Source organism: Rhinoderma darwinii, chromosome 1 (assembly GCF_050947455.1).
Source record: "Rhinoderma darwinii isolate aRhiDar2 chromosome 1, aRhiDar2.hap1, whole genome shotgun sequence".
Lineage (NCBI taxonomy): Eukaryota > Metazoa > Chordata > Amphibia > Anura > Rhinodermatidae > Rhinoderma > Rhinoderma darwinii.
This window is the reverse complement of record NC_134687.1, coordinates 420,721,309-420,744,678: the sequence shown is the minus strand read 5'-3', so window position 1 is coordinate 420,744,678 and position 23,370 is coordinate 420,721,309. Positions and strand designations below refer to the sequence as shown.

General features: G+C 43.7%; 1 protein-coding gene across 3 annotated transcripts in view; it reads left to right on the top strand.

Moving 5' to 3' along the window:
* The window catches only part of MORC2 (MORC family CW-type zinc finger 2), a 147,898-nt gene that overhangs the window by 35,948 nt on the left and 88,580 nt on the right, over positions 1–23,370 (top strand). For all 3 annotated transcript variants that reach the window (XM_075829377.1, XM_075829387.1, XM_075829367.1), the window contains exon 7: positions 14,964–15,072. In XM_075829377.1, the coding sequence (XP_075685492.1) occupies positions 14,964–15,072 (109 nt within the window). The remainder of the gene's footprint in view (positions 1–14,963; positions 15,073–23,370) is intronic.

Here is a 23,370-nt window from a genome sequence, read left to right as displayed (position 1 = left end):
CCAGGTCCTTATCTAAGGCCATGCTGCATCAGTCTGGAGAATCATTTGACTTGGATTCAGAGTCAGAACAAGACCTGTAATTAGCAGCAGCTATGCAGGACCTGATCTGTGCAGTAAGGGAAACTTTACACACCGTATTAAGGCTGACTCCTCCACTACCTCTGAGTAAAGTCCCCTTCCGGCACCAGCCTCTATTTTTCTAAATCACAGCGAATTAGAGCAGATCCTCTCCAAGGAAAGGCTGTTCCCATTTTCAAAGGTCTTGAACAACAAATGGGCAGTCTCCCCAGCATTTTGTGTTCCAAAAGCACCAACCTACCACTGTCTGGTCACAGTATTTTTGTGGCAGCAGGGTCTACCCTGCGCCCGGCATTCGTTTCCTGCGGGGTTAGTCAGGCCTGCTATATGGGGGCAAGGCAGCTTCACTAGGCAGCTTCACTGATGGAGCATCTCCGAACGACCTTAACTAGCATCTCAAAGCTTTTATGTGTGGCCCCTTTTGAGTTGGCCCTTTTCACTGCCGGTGCAACTGCTAACTTTGTCGTTATTCACCGCTCCGTTGGTCTTAAATCTTGGGCAGCAGACCCTCTTCAAAAAAGGCCGGTGCTGGCCTTCCCTTTTCTCGAGGTAAACTTTTTGGGAAAAGCTTGAATGAGTTAATCTCTGAGGCCACTGGTGGGGAAAAAGCTTTCTACTTCCTCAGATTCGACGTAAACAGCCTTCTCAATGTTCCCCGTGTTAACACATGGACAAAGAGTGGTCTTGGGTGGTGCTATTGACCGAATACAAAATCGAATTCCTGACCCTTCCCCAGGTCAGTTCTTCCTATCGACCCTGCCTCCGGTCCCAGATGGAGCTTCAGCTTTTTTTCCTATGTAATCACTAACTTTTCCTGCAGGAAGTTGTTGTCACCGTCCCGCAGTCGCAAATCTTCCAAAGATTCTACTTGAACCTCTTCACCATCCCCATAAAAGACAAGTTAGTCAGACCCATATAGCCTCTGAAGGTATTGGGTAAAATGTGAATCAGGCTGTTTTTGTTTGTTGCCCTGGTACTGTGCAATTGTAAAATATCATTGAGTAGCATCTGTGCTTTTGTATTGATAATACTTTATTGAAAAGATTTGTATTTAGTAGGTCATGTGGCCCTATATGATTATAGGTATTCTAATAATGGTTGACAAACCGGTATGGGATCTTTTGTCTTACCCATCTGGGACCTAAAGAAGTTAAATTGATTTGTCTGCACTCGAAGGTTCCAGATGGAGTCTCTGAGGTGAGTAATCGCCACACTACAGCAAGGCGAGTAACATTCCTCCATCGATATTCGCACTGCCTACCTCCGCATCCCTATCGCTTGGGCCCACCAACGTTTCCTTCGATTTGCTATTGGTTTTTAGCGTTCCCAATTTGTCGACCATTCTCCCCCCACCAACAGCTTTCTGGATAGCGACCGCTCTCCAGGTACTGGCGACTCATGGTCCTTCTCCATGCCAGAGGAGTCGCTGTCACCCCTTACCTGGAAAACCTCTTAGTGAAGCTCCCCTTCAAGAGTGGACAATCCTCTTCAGCCTCTGTATCACCTTGGACACCTAGTAGAGATTGCTGCACACTGGGGCAAATCTCCGACTTCCCTGGACAAATTGATCATCCTACCCACACGAGTTTGCAAGTAATTGCTTTGGTGGGATGTCCCCAACCATTTCTCAGGACTGGTCATTCTTGCCTCTCTGGTGACTTGTCATCTTGAAGGATAGCAGCCTAACAGGCTCGGAGGATGTATTCATCCTTTACAAGGTCTAGGGAAGGTGGTTGCAGGAGGAAGCTCTTGTACAGATCAACCTTCTGGAGCTAAGGAACATTTTTCTAGCTGTCCCAAATAAACCCTCCTACTCAGGGATAATCTGATCAGGGTCCATAATTTCAGGGCGGTTGCCCATCCGAGCCATCAAGGCGGCACTAGGACCCGGTTGGCACAGAAACTTTTTCCTGATTCTGCATTGGTCCGAGAACAACGTTGCAGCTCTTTCTTCGGTCCTCGTTCCGGGGGTGCACATCTGGGCTGCGGACTTAGTTAGGAGAAGCTGAGGGGGGAATAGTTGCTCCACCCGGAGATTTTTCGTCACATCTGCACTATGTAAAGGCACTCTAGATGTGTGTGCCTCTTTGCAGTTTGTCTGAACCACAAACTTCCCTGCTACATGGACAGGGCTTGCAATACTCTGGCCTTATCTGTAGATGCCCTGGTCACTACATGGGAAGGGTTCTCTCTTCTTTAACTCTTCCGCTCCTGCCCCAGGGTCTTAAGCGTGTTTAAGCGGAGATCATTCCCGCAGTACTGGTGGCTTGAGGCTGGCCTCACAGGGCCTGGTATGCTGATCCCATCAATCTGCTTGCAGACGTGCCATGACCTTTTCCATCATGACCCTAACTCCTTTCCCAAGGTCATTACTCCATCCCACTTTACCTCCGTTGTTGAAGTCGAAGTTTTCAGGTCTCTGTTTTCTGAGTCGGTTTTCCAGATGATGCTCAATTCTCGTAAACCCCAATCACGAAGGTGTATCATCGCACATGAAAGTTATATTTTTGTTTGTGGGAGCAGCGCAGTCTCCTTCCCATGTTGTTTTTCATCGTATTTCAAGCTACTGTGTGTTAGGCGCATGGAGGATTCCTTCCTCTGGGGCTGCTTTTGGACCTCTCATGGTGCTGTGTCACCCAGTGACATTAACCAGAATATTGGATTTTTGTACTCGCCATTAAAATTATTTTCTCAATTAATTCATTGGGGGACACAGATCCTGCCTCCTTTTGGATTTTTCTAGGCCTAGGAATGTTCTGGTTGTGCTGTGGTTGTTTAACTCCCGGGACCCAGATGTGGTGTTATTGTTTCTTTCCTCTATTGCTGCTTTTTGCACAAACTGGCTTGCCCAGTGTCTATGGAAAGAGTGACGCCTGCCTGGGCGGAGCCAAAACTTCTTTACTACCAAGTGTCATCCTCCTAGTGGCAGGGACCTAAATCCATGGTGGTCGTCGGCAACCCCCCCCCCCCCAATGCATTCAACGACAAAAAATATTTTATGGTGAGTACAAATATCCAATTTTAGTAATCCTGGTCCCCTCCCTCTTATCACCAACTGTCCATTCACGAACACTTCATTTAGCTATTAACTGGTGCGCATCTCTGCAAACCTGAGCCAAGGACTACTAAGGGTATAAAATATGGTAGGATCCAAGTCTGAGGTGTGTATCCCTTGTCCTTTCCTACCCTTTAAAAAAGGATTGTTGATGATTGGTATTTGTATGTCGTCCTTTTTGTAAGCACTATACCTTTTTATATTATATTTTAATAAGTCTATTCCTTGTATCCTCTAGAGAATCTATAGCCTATTTATTTATATATTTTTTTTTTCTTTTGTGTTTTTAGGCCTCATGCACACAACATGCACACAACATGCACACATGTCCTATCTTTTTGCCGTCCAGGCTCCTGGGCAATGCATGGATCGTGGAAACCGCGGTCGTGTGCATGGGCCCATAAAAATTAATGGGACCGCAATTCACCCGCAGATTTGCGAGTGAATTGGGGCCGTAGAAACCCGCTCGTGTGTATGGGGCCTTAACCCGTTAGTGACAGCCCCATAGTGTATTTACAGCAGTCACTAACGGGCTTTATTCTGATTCATGAGCCTTTTTACGGCGCTGCATTGGAATAAATAAACAGAGCAGGGAGCCTTTAAATCTCCCTGCTCTCAGCTGCCAGAGGTAGCTGAGGGCTGGGGGCATCCCTGCTCTAACGGGTGAGATCGATATCCGTATCGATCTCGCCCGTTTAACCCCTCAGATGCGGCGCTCAATAGCGAGCGCCGCATCTGAGTGGTTTTGGAGAGAGGGCGGGAGCTCCCTCCTCTCGCACCCGGCGATAAGATCGCCGAGTGTCTGTGTCTCCGATGGCACCTGGGGGCCTAATAAAGGCCCCCAGGTCTGCCTGTATAGTAAATGCCTACACCAGAGGCATGTCCAAGCAGATGCCTGTCCGTTTTAAACTGACAGGCAGTAATACACTGCAATACAAAAGTATTGTAGTGGTATGATAAAAGCGATCGGAGGATGGCATATTAAAGTCCCCTAGTGGGACTAGTACAAAAAAAAGGTTAATAAAGTTAATTAAAAAAAATAAAAATGAAAAACCCACTTTTTCCCCTTACAAACTGCTTTATTATTAAAAAACAAAATAAAGTAAAATAGTTAAACCTAATTGATATCGCCGTGTCCGTAACGACCCCAATTAAGTTATTACATCATTTAACCCGCACGGTGAACGCCGTAAAAAAGAAAATAAAAAAACAATGGAAAAATTACTGTTTTCTTTGAATCCAGCCTTAAAAAAAAATTTTATCAAAAAGTCGCATCTACTCCAAAATGGTACAGATAAAAACTACAAGTCGTCCTGCAAAAAAAAAAAAAGATTATGGATGTGCAAATATGGAGACACAAAAACAAATATTTTTGAAAAAAAAAGTGTTTTTACTGTGTAAAAGTAGTAAAACATACAAAATCTATATAAATTTGGTATCGTTGCAATCCCAACAACCCGCTGAATAAAGTAATTGTGTTCTTTATATCACACGGTAAACGGCGTAAATTTAGGACCCAAAAAAGTGTGGCGAAATTGCACTTTTTTATTTCTATTTCTCCCCCCCCCCCCCCCCAAAAAAAAAGTTTAATAAAAGTTAATCAATAAATTTATATGTACCCCAAAATGGTGCTATTAAAAATTACAACTTGTCCCGCAAAAAAACAAGACCTTATACAGCTATGTCGATGCAAAAATAGTTTATTTTTTTAGCTCTTTGAATGAGACGATGCAAAAACATAAAAAATGCCTTGGTCATTTAAGGTCTAAAACAGGCTGGTCATTAAGGGGTTAATCCTTTAAAGAGCGGTCTATGCGTGTTGGGTACATATCGGTAGGTGGTGGCAGCAAGTTATGTATCTGGTGTGTGTGGACTGTGTATCGGTGTGATTTATGCTCCGTTTGCTACTTGAGTGGGAGGTGAATGCAAGATTAAGTAAAAATGGTTTAACCCCTTACAATCTCACCCACGTCCTGTGTTGTGAAGGTATAAAAAATAAAATATACTAATCTAAAGATATAACTTAAACTGCATTTATTCCTATTTCTTGCCTCGTAAAATAATGGTGATCCACTCATCTGAATGCGCTTCGTATTAACCCTTTGTAATGCCCTGTATTCAAAGCTTATAAACCTGAATAAAATAAAAACATACTCCTATATATATATATATATATATATATATATATATATATATATATAAATGTATGTATAAACACAGTACTGTTCAAAAGTTTTAGGCAGTTGTGGAAAAATGCTACAAAGTAAGAATGCTTTCAAAAATAGGAGCATCAAAGTTTTTTTTTAAATTTTATCTATTAACAAAATGCAAAGTGAATAAACATGAGAGATCTAAATCAAATCAATATTTGGTGTGACCACCCTTTGCCTTCAAAACAGCATAAATTCTTCTGGGTACACTTTCACACAGTTTTTAAAGGAACTCAGCAGGGAGGTTGTGCCAAACATCTAGAGAACTAACCACTGATCTTCTCTGGATGTAAGATTCCTTAAATCCCTCTCTCTCTTCATGTAATCCCAGACAGACTCTGATGTTGTGATCGGGGCTCTGTGGGGGTCATATCACTTCCAGGGCTCCTTGTTCTTCTTTACGCTGGAGATGTCATTGGCTGTATGTTTGGGGTCGTTGTCCGGCTGCAGAATGGATTTGAAGCCTCCCTAATAATATTGCATGATGGATAAGTTTCTGCCTGTCTTTCTCAGCGTTAAGGACACCATTAATCCTGACCAAATCCTCAACTCCATTTGCTGAAATGCAGCCCCAAACCTGCAAAGAACCTCCACCATGCTTCACTGTTGCCTGTAGACACTTGTTATTGGACCGCTCTCCAGCCCTTTGGCAAACAAACTGCATCAGTTACAGCCAAAGATGAAAAAATTTGACTCATCAGTCTAGCAACTTCTACAATTTTTTTTGCACCCTGGTTCCTATATTTCGTGCAGTGTTGTCGCTTGGCTTTATTTACATGTTGAAGGCTTTTTGGCCACGATTCTTCCATGAAAACCACTTCTTGCCAGACTTCTCCGAACAGCAGATGGGTGTACCTGGGTCCCACTGGTTTCTGCTACCTCTGAGCTGATGGCACTGCTGGAAATATTCACATTTCAACGGGAAGTAAGCATAATGTATTCTTTGATCTGCTGCGCTAAGTTTCCTTGGCCGACCACTGCATCTGCGGTCTTCAACGTTGCCTGTTTCTTTGTGCTTCTTCAAAAGCGCTTAAAGAGGCTCTGTCACCAGATTTAGCAACCCCTATCTCCTATTGCAGCAGATCGGCGCTGCAATGTAGATAAGAGTAACGTTTTTTTTTTTGTTTTTTTTTAAATGAGCATTTTTGGCCAAGTTATGACCATTTTTATATTTATGTAAATGAGGCTTTCTAAAGTACAACTGGGCGTGTATTGTGTTCGTTACATCGGGGCGTTTTTACTTCTTTTACTAGCTGGGCGTTCTGACGAGAAGTATCATCCACTTCTCTTCAGAACGCCCAGCTTCTGGCAGTGCAGACACACAGCGTGTTCTCGAGAGATCACGCTGTGACGTCACTCACAGGTCCTGCATCGTGTCGGACGAGCGAGGACACATCGGCACCAGAGGCTACAGTTGATTCTGCAGCAGCATCGGCGTTTGCAGGTAAGTCGATGTAGCTACTTACCTGCAAACGCTGCTGCTGCTGCAGAATCAACTGTAGCCTCTGGTGCCGATGTGGCCGACACGATGCAGGACCTGGGGCAGGAAGTGAGTGACGTCACAGCGTGATCTCTCGAGAACACGCTGTGTCTGCACTGCCAGAAGCTGGGCGTTCTGAAGAGAAGTGGATGATACTTCTCGTCAGAACGCCCAGCTAGTAAAAGTAGTAAAAACGCCCCGATGTACGCACATAATACACGCCCAGTTGTACTTTTACTTTTAAACACGCCCAGTTGTACTTTTGCAAGCCTCATTTGCATAAATACAAAAATGGTCATAACTTGGCCAAAAATGCTCGTTTTTTAAAAATAAAAACGTTACTGTAATCTACATTGCAGCGCCGATCTGCTGCAATAGCAGATAGGGGTTGCAAAATCTGGTGACAGAGCCTCTTTAAGCAGCACATCTTGAAACCCCATTCTGCTTTGAAATTTTTGCCTTGGAGAGACCTTGCTGATGCATTGTAACGACTTTGCGTCTTCTTGCTGTGCTCAGTCTTGCCATGGTCGACCTGTGACATGAAACTGTCTTCCACAACCTCACGTTTGTAGCAAGAGTTTGTGTCTCATCCCGTTTTAAGCCTCCTACACAGCTGTTACAGTTAACCCCTTTAGGACGCAGCCTGTTTTGGCCTTGTGACACGGCCCATTTTTTCAAATCTGACGTGTCACTTTATGTGGTAATAACTCCAGAATGCTTTTACCTATCCAAGCGATTCTGAGATTGTTTTCTCGTGACATATTGTACTTTATGATAGTGAAAAAATTTGGTCGACAAATTTAATATTTATTTGTGAAAAACACCAAAATTCAGAGAAAATTTGCAAAAATAGCATTTTTTTTTAAAAATGTAAGTGTATCTGCTTGTAAAACAGACTGTAATACCACACAAAATAGTTACTAGTTAACATTTCCCATATGTCTACTTTTATGTTTGCATCGTTTTTTGAACATACTTTTAATTTTTTAGGACGTTACAACGATTAGAACTTTAGCAGCAATTTCTCACATTTTCAAGAAAATTACAAAAGGCTATTTTTTCAGGGACTAGTTCAGTTCTGAAGTGACTTTGAGGGCCTTATATATTAGAAAGTCACCATAAATCACCCCATTTTAAAAACTGCACCCCTCAAAGTATTCAAAACCGCATTCTCAAAGTCTCTTAACCCTTTAGGCGTTTCACAGGAATTAAATCAATGTAGAGGTGAAATTTTAGAATTTCATTTTTTTTGGGCTGAAATTCATTTGTAATACATTTTTTTCAGTAAAACAGAAGGTTTTACCAGAGAAACGCATCTCAATATTTATTGCCCAGATTCTGCAGTTTTTAGAAATATCCCACATGTGGCCTTAGTGTGCTAACAGACTGAAGCACCGGCCTCCGAAGCAAATGAGCACACAGTGGATTTTGGGGCCTCCTTTTTTTTAAATTATATTTTAGGCACCATGTCAGGTTTGAAGAGATCTTGTGGTGCCAAAGCAGTGGAAACCCCCCAAAAGTGACCCCATTTTGGAAACGACACCCCTCAAGGAATTTTTCTAGTGATATAGTTAGCATTTTGACCCCCCTCCCAGTTTTTTTGCAGAATTTAGTAGAAATAGACTGTGAAGATGAAAATCTCCTTTTTTTTCTGAAAAAACATAGAATTTTTTAATTTTTACAAGGAATGACGGAGAAAAAACACTACAACATTTGTACAGCAATTTCTCCCGATTACAGCAATACCCCATATGTGGTAATAAACCGCTGTTTAGGCCCACAGCACGGCTCAGAAACGAAGGAGCAATCTTTGGATTTTTGGGCGCAGATTTTGCTGGAATGTTTGTCGGTGCCATGTCGTGTTTGCAACGCCCTTGAGGGATGAAAACAGTGGAAACCCCCCAAAAGTGACCCCATTTTGGAAACGACACCCCTCAAGGAATTTTTCTAATGGTATAGTTAGCATTTTGACCCCCCCCCCCCCCCCAGTTTTTTTGCAGAATTTAGTAGAAATAGACTGTGAAGATGAAAATCTACTTTTTTTTTCTAAAAAAACATAGAATTTTTTAATTTTTACAAGGAATGACGGAGAAAAAACACCACAACATTTGTACAGCAATTTCTCCCGATTACGGCAATACCCCATATGTGGTAATAAACCGCTGTTTAGACCCACAGCACGGCTCAGAAACTAAGGAGCGCAATTTGTAGCACAGATTTTGCTGGAATGGTCTTCAGGTGCCATGTTGCGTTTGCAGATCTCCAGTACAGTGAAGTGACCCCATTTTGGAAACTGCACCCCTCAAAGAATTTATGTAGGGGTGTGATTACTTTTATGACCCCCATAGTTTTCTGGCTTGCAAAATAAAATGTTAAGTTTTTTACAAATGCGCCATTTTTTTGGGCAGATTTTTCAGACACCACATATAAGTGAAGTAAAGTGCCTCCATATTTATTGGGGTATTTCTTCTGACTTTAGAAATACCCCCAAAGTGGTCTAAATATGTTGTCTGGACACATAGCAGTGCCTGGAAGTGAAGAAGCACCACAAGAATTTTGAGGCCTTATTTTTACTTGGATGATTTTTAGCCACAAGCATAGGCCTAAAAAATTGTGCAGATCATACACATATGTTATGGTATTAGGTATTCATCTAGGGGTATAATGAGGGTTTTTAGTTTTGTTACACATTTTTTTTTTAGAGTGTCCAATTTTATAAATGGGTAAAAGACCAGAATGATAAAGGGAGGGGTGGGGGTTTCAAAAGTATAATTTTTTTTTTAATCCAGGGAGGTGTGGAAGATGCGGAAGCAGTTCTTCATGCAGAGTCCGGGTTTTGATGGACAGGTGTCGCACTGATATATGGTATCCTTACGGATACCATTTTTTGCACAGACACGGCACCTTTTTTGTGCCTGCCGTTTTTTGGGAGTTGCAGGCACTTCACTTGGAAAGTGCTGCCCAGGAACGATATGGCAAGAACTACTTGAAGCAGCAGATGTTTCCCCCACCTCGTCTCCAAGCAATAAAAATGTAATAATTTTTTCTTGGTACTCCAAGTAGGTACCCGGGTGGCCAGCTTTCCGGAAAATTAGAAATGAATTCTACAGTGCCATCTGTACAAGGTACACAGACAATTTTTTTTTTTTGTACCAAATTTTGCTTTTCTGCATGGCACTGTACGGTTTTAACACCTGGTCATTCAGGTCAACACCCCCCATGAATTTATTATATGCCTGAATGCACACAGGCTTCATTGTGGACGTTGTGAATCCATGTGTGGGGGCAGGGGTGCACCTGGCATCATGCATAGATGTCAGCATGCATACATCTTTTTTTATCCCGGTATTTCAAACACCGGATCCCATCCTGCAGCAATGCCCTGCTTTCTCCAATTTGCAGGGATTGGCCGATGAGGGTCTTGGGAAGGTGCCGCTGGTTTTTTCGGACCGTCCCACATGCCACTGTTTTTTTGTCTTTTAGACATTTGAACAGGGGTACACTTGTGTACCAGTTGTCCAAGTACAAGTTGTACCCCTGATCTAACAGTGGGTGTAGGAGGTCCCACACTACCTTCCCTGTTGTGGACAGGACGGGGGGACAATTTGGGGGCTGTATTGTCCTGTCCTTCCCCTCATAGATCCGGAAAGCATATGTGTATCCGGTCTCAGCTTGTAGACCTTGATCCCGTACCTGGCGCGCTTATTGGGCAAATATTGGCGAAACCTCAGCCTACCCTTAAAGTTCACCAGGGATTCATCAACTGAAATCTCTTTGTCGGGGGTGTAGATTTCAGGAAACTTTTGGGAAAAAAAGTTTAGGAGGGGCCTAATTTTAAAAAGTCTGTCGGAATTGGGGTCATCCTGGTGGGGGGCATAGGGAGTTGTCACTGAAGTGCAGAAATTTTTGGAGGGCCTCAAAACGGGGTCTGGTCATTGTATTGCGGTACAACGGACAATGATATAAAATGTCTGTAGACCAGTAGGATCTCACTTTGGGCTTTTTAGTGAAACCCATGTTGAGAACTAACCCCCAATATTTTCGCATTTCTGCACAATTAGTTGGTTGCCAACGATTGGGCTGGGCATAAAATGAGTTTGGGTGTTCGGCTATAAATTGGTGGGCGTAGATGTTTGTTTGGTCCACCATAAGCTCTATCAAATTGTCGGTAAGGAACAATTTGAAATATTCAATTACAGGCAGACCTTCCGTCTGCACATTAATTCCTGCTGCAGCAGTAAATTCTGGGATTTGGGGTGTGTAATTGGTTGGGGGTGACCAATCACTGCTGGCAGTACCGGGGTCAGGCAGAACGGCAGTTTCAGGGTCAGGCAGAACTTGGGCACTAACCCTCCTGCGACTACGAGGGAGGTTCCTCGCTGTCACTAGAGGAGGAGGAGGACGAGAGAAAGAACTCTGGTTCCGCACCACTCGCTGAGTCCGTATCGGATGCGATCATGGCATACGCAACTTCAGCTGTGTAACGCTTCGCAGCCATTTTATTAATTTGTGTGTGTGTGTAATATATATATATATATATATATATATATATATATATATATATGTGTGTAGTTTATACACCCGTAGCTGTAACAACGTTACGTTGTATAACAAAGATTTTTTTTATTTTTTCGTTTTTTCACACTAAACTCTAACGCTGAAACACTTACGGTTTTTTTTAGATTTTTTTTTTTTTTTTTTTTTTTTAACACTTAGTACCACTTACTAACTGACACGAACGCTGACTAACTGACAAGTGACCAGACTGACAGTGACGGATTGACACTAACTGACAAGTGACGCGACTAAGGGCTTATTCAGACGAACGTTGCGTTTTTGCGCGCGCAAAACCACTTGACAGCTCTGTGTGTCATCCGTGTATGATGCGCGGCTGCGTGATTTTCGCACAGCCACCATCATAGAGATGAGTCTAGTCGACGTCAGTCACTGTCCAGGGTGCTGAAAGAGTTAACTGATCGGCAGTTAACTCTCTTTCAGCACCCTCGACAGTGAATGGCGATCACAATATCGAGAAACCTGTTAAAAAAAAAAAAAGAAAACGTTCATACTTACCGAGAACTTCCCTCCCGGCCGTTGCCTTGGTGACGCGCCTCTCTTGACATCGGGCCCCACCTCCCTGGTTGACGCCGCAGTCCATGTGACCGCTGCAGCCTGTGATTGGCTGGAGCTGTCACTTGGACTGAATTGTCATCCCGGGAGGTCAGACTGGAGGAAGAAGCCGGGAGTTATCGGTAAGTCAGAACTTCTTCTTCTTTTTTTTTTTTTTACCCGTTCATGTATATTGGGATCGGAAGTCACTGTCCAGGGTGCTGAACCAGTTGAACTCTTTCAGCACCCTGGACAGTGACTATCTCCTGACGTCGCGTACCGGAAATTTTTTTGCCGGGTTCGGCCAAAACTAGTTCGGCCGAACCCGGTGAAGTTCGGTTCGGTTGTCCGGGTTCGCTCATCTCAAAGACACTCCGTTTGGATGTTTGTAAACAGAAAAGCACGTGGTGCTTTTCTGTTTACATTCATCCTTTTGACAGCTGGTGCGCGAAACAGTCGGTTCGCACGGAAGTGCTTCCGTGCGACCTGCGTGGTTTTCACGCACCCATTGACTTCAATGGGTGCGTGATGCGCGAAATACGCGGAGATATTGAACATGTCGCGCTTTTTGCGCAGCGTACAAACGCTGCGCCAAAAGCACGGACTGTCTGTACTGCCCCATAGACTTGTATTGGTCTGTGCGTGGCGCGTGAAAACCACGCGGCCCGCACGGACCCGATACACGTTCGTGTGAATCCCCCCTAACCGTGACGGATTGACACTAACTGCCAAACTGACACTACGGATTGACGCTAACAAATTGGATGAAAAAAATAAAATCTCCCTTATACACTGGCAGTTGTGTGTGGTCACACACTAGGAACAGGGAAGAGGGAAATTAGGGGTTGATTGTTTTTTTTCACTTTGTGTGGGGGCACACAACACGACACAGGCTCTGATCTCTCCAACTTCTCTTCACCTACTAAGAGATCAGAGTGTAAAGGATCTGCCAGACACAGCTTCTGTGTCGACGCCCGTGGGTAATAAGTCTGGACCTGCTCCTAAGTCTGAGAAAGTGACACGATCTTCTACCAGTCAGGCTGGGAGGCTGAGGAGTGGGAGAGCCTATCACAGCCTGGCCAGACGGAGCTAGCTCCCGCCCTCTGTCTATTTATACCTGCATTTCCTGCTCCCCCTTTGCCTGTGATTCTTTTCTGTTTCCTGGCTCTGCTGCTCCTGCTAGGATTATTGAACTTGCTTCATTTTTTACCCTGGCTTTACTGACTACGCTCCTGCTCTGCGATTTGTACCTTGTGCACTCCTAGTTTGACTTGGCTCGTTCTCTACTCTTTTTGCTCACTGTGTTGCCGTGGGCAACTGCCCCATTTCCCTTAGCTTCTGTGTACCCTTGTCTGTTTGTCTGTCGTGCACTTATTGAGCGTAGGGACCGTCGCCCAGTTGTACGCCGTCGCCTAGGACGGGCCGTTGCAAGTAGGCAGTGACTGAGTGGCGGGTAGATTAGGGCTCACCTGTCTGTCTCCCTACCCCGTCATTACACAGAGCCTGTGTCCGTTATTTTTCACCCACCCTGGGTGAAAAACGCACTGTGATTGGTGGGTCTGAACAGACTCACTAATCACCTCTTCTATTGATTCCCTGCTGGTCACATGGGGCATGGGACAGGAGGGGGGGGGGTCACATGGGGCATGGCACGGGGGGGAGGTTCCCATAGTAACTGTTTCTGGACTAATTTCAAGTCCAGAAATGATTTTGAAAACTTTATGTGCAGAAATTATGTAATCAGTGGATCTGTACAGATCCACCGATTACATCGATCGCCGACATTGGACCGCTTTTACGGGTCCAATGCCGGTAACTAGGGAGTGCTAGTTGTCAGGGGAGGGGGTTTTACCCGCACCTTCATCCACCCCCGGCTGAGAATGCTCTCATAGGTGGGTTTGTTCAGACCCACCTATCAATGCAATCGCCGGCAATGGCCACTGCTATTGGTCCATTGCCGGTGACATGAGGCATCGGGTAGGGCGGGTGAGTCTCTATACTAACCGTTTCGGGACTTATTACATGTCCTGAAACGGGTTTTTATACTTTATGTGCAGAAATGATGTAATCGATGGATCTGTACAGATCCACCGATTACATCGATCGCCGACATTGGACTGCTTTTACGGGTCCAATGCCGGTGACTGGGGAGTGTCAGCTGTTTGGGACAGCTGTCCCTGCCGTTCCCGATGCACACTGCCACCGACAGTGTGCACCGGGACCCACTCAGCGCACAAGGACGTACAGTTACTAAGACACTGGCAGCAGGGACGTACAGTTGCATCCTGGTGCGCCTAGGGGTTAATGACTGTGTTTCAACCTACATAATTAAATGATCAATATCACATGTTTGGTTAAATATAAAATCACATATCCAAAGGTATTGAGTCCCCCACCGATTGTGATAACGGGGATCCTGAACCCCCTATTCCTCCTCACTGCAGCGAGGAAGACCATGAATGGAGCGGCTTTTGAGCTTGCCCACTGCTCTCCACTTGAAGTCTATGGGAATGACTGAAACAACCGGGTACAGCAGGTGCATGCTTAACCGACGCTCCATTTAAACTCCTCTTTGCAGCAAAGGAGGATCTGGGGGTTCGTGACCCTTGTTCTCACAATCAGTGAAGAGCCCAGCGGTGGGGCCCCCAGCGATAAGAAAATTATCACCTATCCTGTAGTTAGATGATTTATGATTGTGGGAAAGCCCCTTTTAACTATCTCTGTTTTTCTCTAGTGGCTCTGAGAATAAGGGTGATTCACTTATCTGCATTTGCTTTGTTTCAGAGATTTGTAAATAAATCTTCTGATTTTCTTTATGGTACCTGTATATATTAATATTTCGTATTCTACTGTTACTGTTTTTTTTTTTTTTTTTTTTTGTTTTTTTTTTTTTTAAATAAATGTAAACCTGTATAAGCATGCTACATCTGCACGTCAGCGAAAACTGGATATAACATGCAAGAAAGTTTACAGTAGTGTAAATGATCTTTTATTAGCTGTTTTTGTTTCCCTTACTTACCTTTTTCTCTAGTGGCTCTATGAGAATTGGAAAAGACTTCATCCTTTTCACGAAGAAGGAAGATGCAATGACCTGTCTCTTTATGTCCCGTACATTTCATGAAGAAGAAGGAATTGATGAGGTTTGTAGTATTTAAAGCGTAATGAACGTTTACATTTTTGCCCATTTATTAATAGTATATGGATATATAAGAAACTTGATAATCTTCTTTCTTTTATTTATTTTTTTTAAATCGTTTTATTGAAAGGTCAAACAGGGTCAATAGCGCATAAACATCAGAATAAGATGTAACAAATACTCCAGAAGACCATAAGGAGCATTGGTCAGGATTCATACAAAATAACGAAGGCACACCATACACACAGATGTACATAAGAGATAAATGCATCAGTCATTAAAGAGACTCTGTCACCACATTATAAGTGCCCTATCTCCTACATAAGGAGATGGGCGCTATAATGTAGGTGACAGCAGTGCTTTTTATTTAAAAAAAAACAATCTATTTTTACCACTTTATTAGCGATTTTTAGATTTATGCTAATGAGTTGCTTAATGTCCAAGTGGGCGTATTTTTACTTTAGACTAAGTGGGCGTTATACAGGGGAGTGTATGATGCTGACCTATCAGAGTTATGCACTCCTCTCCATTCATTACTCAGCTCATAAGGATCCTGCTAGATCCTTATGTGCTGTCTTATACTAACACATTAACAATACTGAAGTGTTTAGACAGTGAATAGACATTCCACGGGATGTCTTCACAATCTCTGCACTTCGTTACTGTTTCTATGGTAGTTACAGCAGAGGAAGCGTGATCTCGTTGTAACCTGTCATTTACAGCGAGATCTCGCGAGATCACGCTTCCTCTGCTGTAACTACCACAGACAGAGTAACTAAGTGCAGGGATTGTGAATAGACATCCCGTGGAATGTCTATTCACTGTCTAAACACTTCAGTATTGTTAATGTGTTAGTATAAGACAGCACATAAGGATCTAGCAGGATCCCTATGCGCTGAGTAAATGAATGGAGAGGAGTGCATGACTGATTGGTCAGCGTCATGCACTCCCCTGTATAACACCCACTTGGTCTAAAGTAAAAATACGCCCACTTGGGCATTAAGCAACACCTTTGCATAAATATAAAATCGCTAATAAAGTGGTAAAAATAGATCGTTTTTTTTAAATAAAAAGCATTACTGTCCCCTACATTATAGCGCCCATCTCCTTATGTAGGAGACAGGGCGCTTATAATGTGGTGACAGAGCCTCTTTAAGCATATAGGTGATAATGAGTGAATTGTGTAGCCCACACGCAAGCAGGCAATGAATGAGAGTACGTCACATCCAGCAATTATTCCTTAGCAAAGCCCAGTCATAGCATTAGTCAATGAATCACGGAATCCCTGAACTGGACCGTGAGTGAGATTAGAGGAGCACAAACCAACCCATATTGAAGTAAATTTAGCAGGACATCCACGGTTCTTACATACAATATTCTCTTACGGAAGGCTATAATTTATCAGTTTACGCCATTGGGTGATCGTCGGTGTCCGATCAGCCATCCATGGCAGAGCCACCACCTTCCTTGCCGTGAAAAGTGCTTCCCTGAGGAAGATCCCTTCATGCGTGGTAATATATCTTCTCATTACCAAAAAACAAACTGCTTTCTCCACTTAAAACATTTCTCTACCACTACCTCCTGCACTGATCACTCAGTCTAAAATCACTGTCCTCATGTGTACGAATTCTATCTTCACGAAGAGACCAGGTTACAGCTGCAGCCAATAGATCTCTATGTAGAGGTGACTATGTGTAGGCAGATGCTCAAGACACATGCACACACGCAGACGCTTCTAGTAAGTCCCCTATTACCCCTCACCACAGAGCCTGGATACAAACCAACACTGCTCCTTGCTGCTGTGTAATGTCCTCCATTCTGTGTGTGTGAGCGAGGGTGAAAGAGGAGCATCATCTTCTTTTCTCTTTCTGTGCGGTGTGTGGGAGACATCAGAGCAGTTAGTCTTTGCCCTTCTGGAGCTGAGTTTGCAAAAATCTAACAATTCGATATGGATCCTGCAGTGGACTAAAACTGCTGAAAAATGCATATACAAGTCATATTCTGGTCAGCAATAGTGTCATTCCTTATGTACGTACACATGACGTTTGATTCTAAGAGTCGTCTTGCGAACGCAAAAGGATAGTAATGCTTAAAATACTTGTGGAGGATTTAGCAGTGCTTTTTTAAAGTGTAGGTTTACATTTTCATAAATGGCTGGCAAGTCTAAAATTGTGTGTGTGTTTTTATATTTAACTTTAGATACACAATATGGTATTAAACATTGAAATAACGAAGTTTTATAGTTCTGAATAATTAAAAAAAGTTATGAAAAGTAAAATGAAGAAATACTCAAGATTTTGCAAATTTAGGCAAATCTATAATCAAGTGATCACATTCACCGGTTCTCGACCGCTGGCTGTGTATTTACTGCCGGCGGTCAGGGTCCTTAAAACCCGTGCCATAGACTATTTACGGCGTGAGTTTTAGCTTGCTGCCCGAGCGATCGGGCAGCTGAATGTCGGGTCTCCGGCAGTCAGTGACTGCCGGGGACCCTGAAGAGAAGATAGAAGCAGTTTTCGCTGCTTCTATCTTCTCTGATTTTTTTCTACACCGAGCTCAATGAGCATGGTGTATATGAATAGAGGCAGTGCCGCTGTGTCTATTGGTCCCGGTGATCATGTGACTGGTCACATGATCAATCACCGGGATGCCATTAGTGGCAGACTGCTTCTGGGTCTAACTAGACCCAGCACCGCCCTATTAGTGACAATAGTCCATATGAGAGGGCAGATTTCCCCTGTAACTGCGGCTGCTGTGCAGCCCCAGTTAGAGTAGAAAAACCTAGTGTAAAATAAGAGAAAAAATAAATAACGTAAAGTGCAAAAATAATTAATAATACACATAAAATACCCACCCCAAAAAAATGTTCAATCGTTGTCGTAATGTCAGCCATGACCCGATTACCCTAAAATAGAATGTAATATATTCAAATTTACAGTAGACAAGGACGAACACAAATAAAAGGTCTATTTTAGGATAAAACTGTTATTACCAGAAACAAAAATAGCTAAAAAGTAAAAAAAATGTTGTTTTTTCTATATGTATCAATAGCAAGGTTGGTTTCCCTTTCGCCTCCCTCCGCAACTTATGAGACTCCATGGCCTCTAGTATATCCGTGCACTGACTCAAATAATACACCAGTTTCCCACTAGAGTCCCACTCTTCCCTATTCTTCCAACCTTTAAAGTGTTGCACTTGGGCTGCTAGATAATATATCCACGCATTTGGAATGGCCAATCCTCCCTGGTCTGTTGGTAATTGTAGTTTTTCCAATTTAATCCTGGGGATCCCCCTTTTCCACACCAAGTCCCTAAACAGATTATGTATTCTCCTGAACCAGTACTTAGGCAACCACACTGGGGCATTATGCACAACATAAAGAACCTGAGGCATCAGAATCATTTTAATCAGGTTTGCTCTTCCTAGCGCTGAAAGTGGTAGTCCTAGCCATATTCTAGTCTTTTCTTTTAGTTTGTCCAGTAATGGTTTTACATTCAGTGCGACAAAATCCTGCACCCTCGCCGAGACCTTAATCCCCAGATATTTAAATTCCTTAACACAAGGTATATCAATTCCCCCCCCCCCTGCAGTGGCCCCTCTAATGACTTGAGTGGCAATAATGCAGACTTGCTCCAATTAATTTGCAACCCTGAAAATTTACCAAACCGTTCCAATACGGTCATTATCATAGGCAGTGATCGATCTATCTCTCCCAGGAATAGCAAAATATCATCCGCATATAGTGCAATGCGTTCCTCCAGGTCCCTACATCGAAACCCTTCTATACCCGGATGTTGCCTTACTATGTTTGCCAGAGGTTCGATCGCTATAGCGAATAGTAACGGGGAAAGTGGACATCCCTGACGCGTCCCCCTCCCTAATCTGAAAGAGTCTGACATCCTTCCATTGGCTCTGATTCTAGCCACCGGTTCCTTATACAACAATTTTACCCATGTTATAAAATTTCTCCCAAAACCAAACCGCTCGAAAACAGCCCACAGATACCCCCATTCCACGCTGTCAAATGCCTTGGCAGCGTCTAAGGACAGCACTGCTCTACACTGCGTATCTGCAGCATCTGTCTGCAAATTCAAGAATAATCTCCGTATATTAATCGCTGTAGATCTTGATGGCATGAATCCCGACTGATCCGGGCCCACTACTTTAGTTACCACTCTTGTCACCCTGTTAGCCAGAGCCTTTGCCAGAATTTTAACATCAGCGGGCAGCAGGGATATTGGTCTATAGGAATCTGGCTGTGTTCGATCTTTCCCCTCCTTGGGAATGACCACTATTGCTGCTTCGTACATAGTCTGCGGTAATCGCCCCCTGGTAAAACTATCTTGGAACACCTCCAACAACTCTGGCAGAAGCTCCCCCCCCATATGTTTTGTACAGCTCAGTGGGTATTCCATCCATCCCTGGAGCCTTTTCATTTGCCATAGAACTCACCGCTTCCTGCAGTTCCTCCAAAGTAATTGGCTCCTCAAGCCACTCTCTCTCCTCCTCCCCCAGAGTAACCCACGTCATTTCCGCCAAATAGTCTGTCAGAAGATCTTCTGGATAATCTACCCTCGTGCGATACAGCTCAGTATAAAAGGACTTCAACACTCCCAGTATATCCCCTGTTTCTCCCACCAGTGTCCCGTCTTTATCCTGCAATTGGTGGATGAACGCACCCTCCCGCTGAGGCCTAGCCATATTTGACAACAATCTACCCGTCATTTCTCCCTCCTCATAGTATTTTTGTTGCAAAAACAACCTTTTATTAGCTGCTTGTTCCAGCTGATGTTCCTTTAGTAGTTTTTGGGCGACCTTCCACTGGGCCAAAGTTTCTACTGTACTATTAGCAATATGATTCTCCTCAGTTAACGTCACCCTTCCCCTCAGATGTTCTCCCACCTGTCTTGATTTATTCTTTATGATCGTGATCTCCCGAATATACACCCCCCTTATATTTGCTTTCATAGCGTCCCATAGGATATCTATAGGAACCGTACCTTTTATTAAACTCAAAGTACTCCTGCAGGCTCGTAGTTATTATCTCCTCCCCCACTAGGTGTATCCAGAACGGATTTAGCCTCCAGTGCAGTCTTAGCCCCCCCATCTGTGGGCTGGTTCGGACCTTCAGTATCATCGGGGAGTGATCAGACAATGACCTTGGTAGATATTCCACCCCTTCCACCCCCTCAATCCCTAACCCGTTACTAAACATCAGATCTATTCTGGATAATGACCCATAGGTAGATGACACACAAGAATATTGCGTAGTAGAGGGCCATTTTGCCCGCCAAATATCTGTATACCCAACCTCCGTCATGTATTTCCCAAACAGCGTCAGAGCAGCCTCTCCTACCCCCCCCCCCCCTTTTGGAAATTTATCGCACCTTTTATCCATTACGTTGTTGAAATCTCCCATTAGTATAGTCGGAACCATAGGCCAACCCGCTATCCTCTCCAACACTTCTCTTATTGGAACCACAGAGTATGGGGGAGGTACATATAGTACCACAATTATACATTCCCAGTTAAACAGTTTACAATGTACCCCTACATATCTGCCCTCTCCATCTCTAAAGGAAGCCAAACAGCAAAAAGGTACATCCCTATGAACCAGGAGACTAACCCCCCTCGAGTATGTGGAGTGAAAGGAGTGGAAGCTGTGCCTAATCCAAGCCCTATGTGCCTGTTGCACAGTATCAGTGGTAAGATGCGTTTCCTGTAGTCCCATCACTCCAGCAGACTGTCCTTTCAGGAAATCGAATATAGCTCGCCGTTTTGTTGCCTCCCCCATACCTCTCACATTCCATGACAAAAGATTTACCCTACCCCCCATCTAGCCTTTTCTTTTATCTGACAGTGGCAATTACCGTTGAATCCAGTGTTAATCAGAGCATACTGCATTTCAAACTCCCTTTCCCTCCAAAACATTTTCCCCCCTCCACCCACTTCCCTAACCCACCCAACTTTACATAAACTTACCCTCCAAAGAGGGCCCGGGCTGGCGAAGAAACCTCCACCAATGTGACTATTCAGCTTCCCATTCACATTGCAGAAATACATCTCTTCCCGCAATATAAACTTAAGAACCACAAACCTCCCGCCACCTTACCACAATAGACATATAGCATTTCTGTGACTCAAATACCTGATGCTTCAATTATACTGACATCTCTGTCTCTCCCTCTCACCATTATAGACATATAAACTGCAGACCCACATTAGAACAACAAATAAATGCAGAAAACAGTGCCTTATTCCTCTGCGCAGCTCATCCTTCTCTTTTTTCATAAAAATCAGAGTCCCCCCTTCAGCCCTCCACCTGATGATCACGCCGCATCTTCCCCTCGATCCTGACGAAGGCGATCTTCGTGACTATCCAGCCATCTCAGCGCATCTTTTGAGTTCTCAAAAAATTGTACGGATCCCAGCGCCGCAACCCGAAGCTTCGCCGGGTACAGCATTGAATATTGAACACGCAGATTCCTCAGTCGTCGTTTAATATCCATAAATTGCATCCTTCTTTTCTGAACCTCTGCAGAAAAATCTGGGTAAAATGACACTTTCACACCATTCACCCGTATATCTTGCTTTTCCCGGGCTTGCCGAAGAATTAAATCTCTGTCTTTATAATGAAGCAACTTTACCAACACTGGTGTGCTTGGTTTTAACGTTACTTTATTCTTTCATGAGTTATTTACAAGTTTCTGACCACTTATAAAATGTGTTCAAGGTGCTGCCCATTGTGTTGGATTGTCAATGCAACCCTCTTCTCCCACTCTTCACACACTGATAGCAACACTGCAGAAGAAATGCTAGCACAGGCTTCCAGTATCCGTAGTTTCAGTTGCTGCACATCTCGTATCTTCACAGCATAGACAATTGCCTGCAGATGACCCCAAAGATAAGTCACCTCAAGGCCACGGGATATCTGAAATTGCTACATGATGATGTGTTTCCCTCTTTATGCACTGAAGCTTGCACGTTCCCTGAGTTTTTCCAGCAAGATGGTGCACCACCACATTATGGGTGTCAGGTCCGAGCATTCCTAGATGAACAGTTTCCTGGAAAGTGGATTGGTCGTCGTGGGCCAGTTGAATGGCCCCCTAGGTCTCCCAATCTGACCCCCTTAGACTTTTATCTTTGGGGTCATCTGAAGGCAATTGTCTATGCTGTGAAGATACGAGATGTGCAGCAACTGAAGCTAGGGATACTGGAAGCCTGTGCTAGCATTTCTTCTGCGATGTTGCTATCCGTGTGTGAAGAGTGGGAGAAGAGGGTTGCATTGACAATCCAACACAATGGGCAACACTTTGAACACATTTTATAAGTGGTCAGAAACTTGTAAATAACTCATGAAAGAATAAAGTAACGTTAAAACCAAGCACACCATTGTTTTTCTTGTGAAATTCTCGATAAGTTTGATGTGTCACATGACCCTCTTCCCATTGAAAAAACTAAAGTTGGATACAAAATGGCCGACTTCAAAATGGCCGCCATGGTCCACACCCAGCTTGAAAAGTTTCCCCCCTCCCATATACTAATGTGCCACAAACAGGAAGTTAATATCACCAACCATTCCCATTTTATTTAGGTGTATCCATATAAATGGCCCACCCTGTAGTTCCACTGCACATGGTATACATAAGACTCCAAGCAGGTTGTCTATCCGCTGCAAAAGAGTCATAATGGCCACATTTCACGAGTATCCGCATAATCATCAGTGTTACCCAACTTTTGACTGTCATGTAGAGGGAAGCGCATGTTGTTCCAGAGGAGCTGGCAAAGGTGATGATGAATGCATTAGAGAGTCCGAGTCATCCACAGCTTGAGACACAGATGCTTCGCCCTGCTTCTTGAGGCGTAAAATGTCTGCCACTTCCTCAGGGGAATGGTAAACAACCGATGTGCCATCTTTGTGAAATACTCTCAGGATCGCTGGATATAACGGCGCATATTTAACATGTTTGTTGTAAAATTCCGAGAAAAATCACGTAGTCTCTTTGTAACTTCAGCTGAAAAGTCTCCAAATATGAATATGTGATGCCTCTTGAAATCCAATCCATCATTTTTATTTTTAAACGCTTTCAATATCGACATTTTATCCGAGTAATCAAGATATTTGACAACGACTTGCCTCAGTCTGTCTTGTTGTGCGTTGGCATCCCTCCGTTGATCCAAAGAAGCTTGTTTCAGATCTGGTCCAATTCTGTGTGCTGGTTCGACTTTGCATGAGCGATTTATACCTAAGGCAGCTGGCAAATCAATTTCACACACAAAGATATCTCAAATCCTTGGACCG